Below are 2369 nucleotides of genomic sequence, written 5' to 3'. Positions count from 1 at the left end.
AATTTATGACACAACTTTAAGTAAATTTCTAGAGTGATTTATAGTAACTTGTATGATGTAATTGACTCGATTCTTAAGAATAAATCTACATTTCTTTGTAAGTATTTTTTAAACTCATAAAATTATTTTTTTTAACTTTAGATATATAATTAATTTTAAAATATATATTAATATTAAATTTTAGATTAAACTTAATTTAAAAAAAATTAAACTAATTTTAAATAAATTAAATTTAAATAATATTAATTTTATTTAAAATATTTATAAATAAATAATATTTTATTTATATTATTAATTATGCAAATACACATGTGATCATGGTAGATTTATTAATAAAACATGATCATTTTATTAAATACATAATAACAACAAAAACAAAAGAAGTGACCACCACCACCTCCACCTTATTTTAACTTAGATTTGGATAGTTTAATTTAATTGATACGTTCATGCTGTACTAACGACACCGTCTCCTACTCCGGCATTTCCTTTTTTTGTGGGATAAAAACCTTGTACAGCTATGCCGCATTTCCCTTTTCCCTTACCGCTAGGAACATTGTTCCGCTCGATCCTCATATATCCTTTTTCACCCCAATTCGTTCCCCATGAATTCTTCACTATCCAATAATAAAGTCCTTTTTCACTGCCATATCCCACCACCACCAATGCATGATCTAGGGAGGTTCTGCAGTTTCCCGTGAAAATACCCTTCCATAACCAAAGGAATCACAAAACATTCACTTATATATAGATCGATCTCAAAATCCAAAATATAATAACTTTTCACTACTTACGTACCGAGACATAATTTTTGAATTCCTTGCCATAAGCTTCAATGCCAACGCTGATGGGCTGCTGTGCGACAGCTTTCTTTAAACTATTTTCGTCGTAGGGTGGTACTCTTTCCCAACCGTCTATGCTCACCACCTTTGATTTCATCTGCAATCAATCAACCAAATGGTTAGCCCCAAAGTCAATCTCATGATAACCTTAGTGGCATTGCAGGTGCCTTTGGCTTCTTGATAAGGATAATCCTTTTCCGTGTCTATACCACCATTGCGAATAATGAATTGGAATGCAGTAAGAATGTACCCGGCTAAGCAGCCTAGGCTAGCTCGATCGCAGTCAATAAGTTCTTGCTCCGACAAATCAATCAGTTGTCCTGTTACTATCTTGTTGATACTTTCCACCGCTGCAATCGCCGAGAAAGCCCAACAACTTCCTAATATTTTAAAAAACAACACAAACAAGATCAAAATATATATATGAACTCAAATTGTTCCAAAACTATATTTTTTAACCTCATTTCTTCGCATCCTTAACTAGAATTAACCATATAATAAAATCATGACATTTACTCCAACATGAGGTATCTTAAATAAGAATCAAACCTGTGATTTTAGTTATATTATGCATATATATATTTTTGTAATTAATTTATTAAAAAGCTAGAGAATTGAATTGTTCTAATACTATTAAATTATTTTCATCTTAGGCACCTACTTTTGACTTTATATTTTTATCCAATTGTTTCAAAATTGTTAAATTACTCTGAGACAAATATTTTTTACTTTTGTTTTGTTCTCTCTAAAAATGGAAATAGCCGAAACTATAGATAGAGACAAATTAATCTACATAATAGTCAAAAAAAAAAAATATATTTATAGATGAATATATTTATTATTTAAATATTTAAGAGAATATTTTATTCAATTATCTTCTTATTGTTTTTTTATTTATTTATATTTGAGTTATTAGGATAGGCCTGATTTTTAAAAAAAAAATATAATTATCATTAAATATTTACTTATAATTTAACAATCATAATTACCAAAAATAAAATTCAAATGCTGATTTAACATTTAGTAAAAAAAAGTTTGAATAAAAGAAATTAAACTTTATTTGATATTTAAATTTTTGATAATTTTTTATTAATTGTTTTTACTGTTTATTTATTTATTTATTAGGATTATTTTTTAAACATAAAAATATACAAATAGCAATAAATTATCTGAGCGATTGTCGAATGTCCTACAAGGAGATTGTATACTATTCTCATATGCTTGTACATTATGTACATTGTCACAATATCGCAAATATATTATGTAATTTTACCGGAATCTAATAAGTTAGATTGAAGACTATAATTAGTTATTGAGATAGGTATAGGGATGAATGACTAAAAAAAACCTTATTTACAAGATATATTTATATCCCTATAATTTTTTAATGTATTATCTAGCTAGTTGAAAATAAATCGGAGAACATTTAACAATGAAAGTATGTTCTTAAGAATTATTTACAATGTCTTCCGATATGAGATTCGAAAACTTATGTATTTATGTAAAGACATTAGTGTTCTTCTTGAA

At 27.0% G+C, this 2369-nt stretch overlaps 1 protein-coding gene across 1 annotated transcript; it reads right to left on the bottom strand.

Annotated features, from left to right (window-relative positions):
- Window positions 1-268: 268 nt before the first annotated feature.
- Window positions 269-1226, bottom strand: LOC124936529 (germination-specific cysteine protease 1-like; the record flags this gene model as incomplete). Its single annotated transcript, XM_047477037.1, has 3 exons — window positions 269-708; window positions 799-939; window positions 990-1226. Coding segments are annotated over 3 exons (639 nt in total), but the record flags the coding sequence as incomplete, so codon positions are not given.
- Between the last annotated feature and the right edge of the window lie 1143 nt (window positions 1227-2369).

Source organism: Impatiens glandulifera, chromosome 1 (assembly GCF_907164915.1).
Source record: "Impatiens glandulifera chromosome 1, dImpGla2.1, whole genome shotgun sequence".
NCBI classification, from domain to species: Eukaryota; Viridiplantae; Streptophyta; class Magnoliopsida; order Ericales; family Balsaminaceae; genus Impatiens; species Impatiens glandulifera.
The sequence above is the reverse complement of the archived record's forward strand: the minus strand, read 5'-3'. Positions and strand labels throughout refer to the sequence as shown.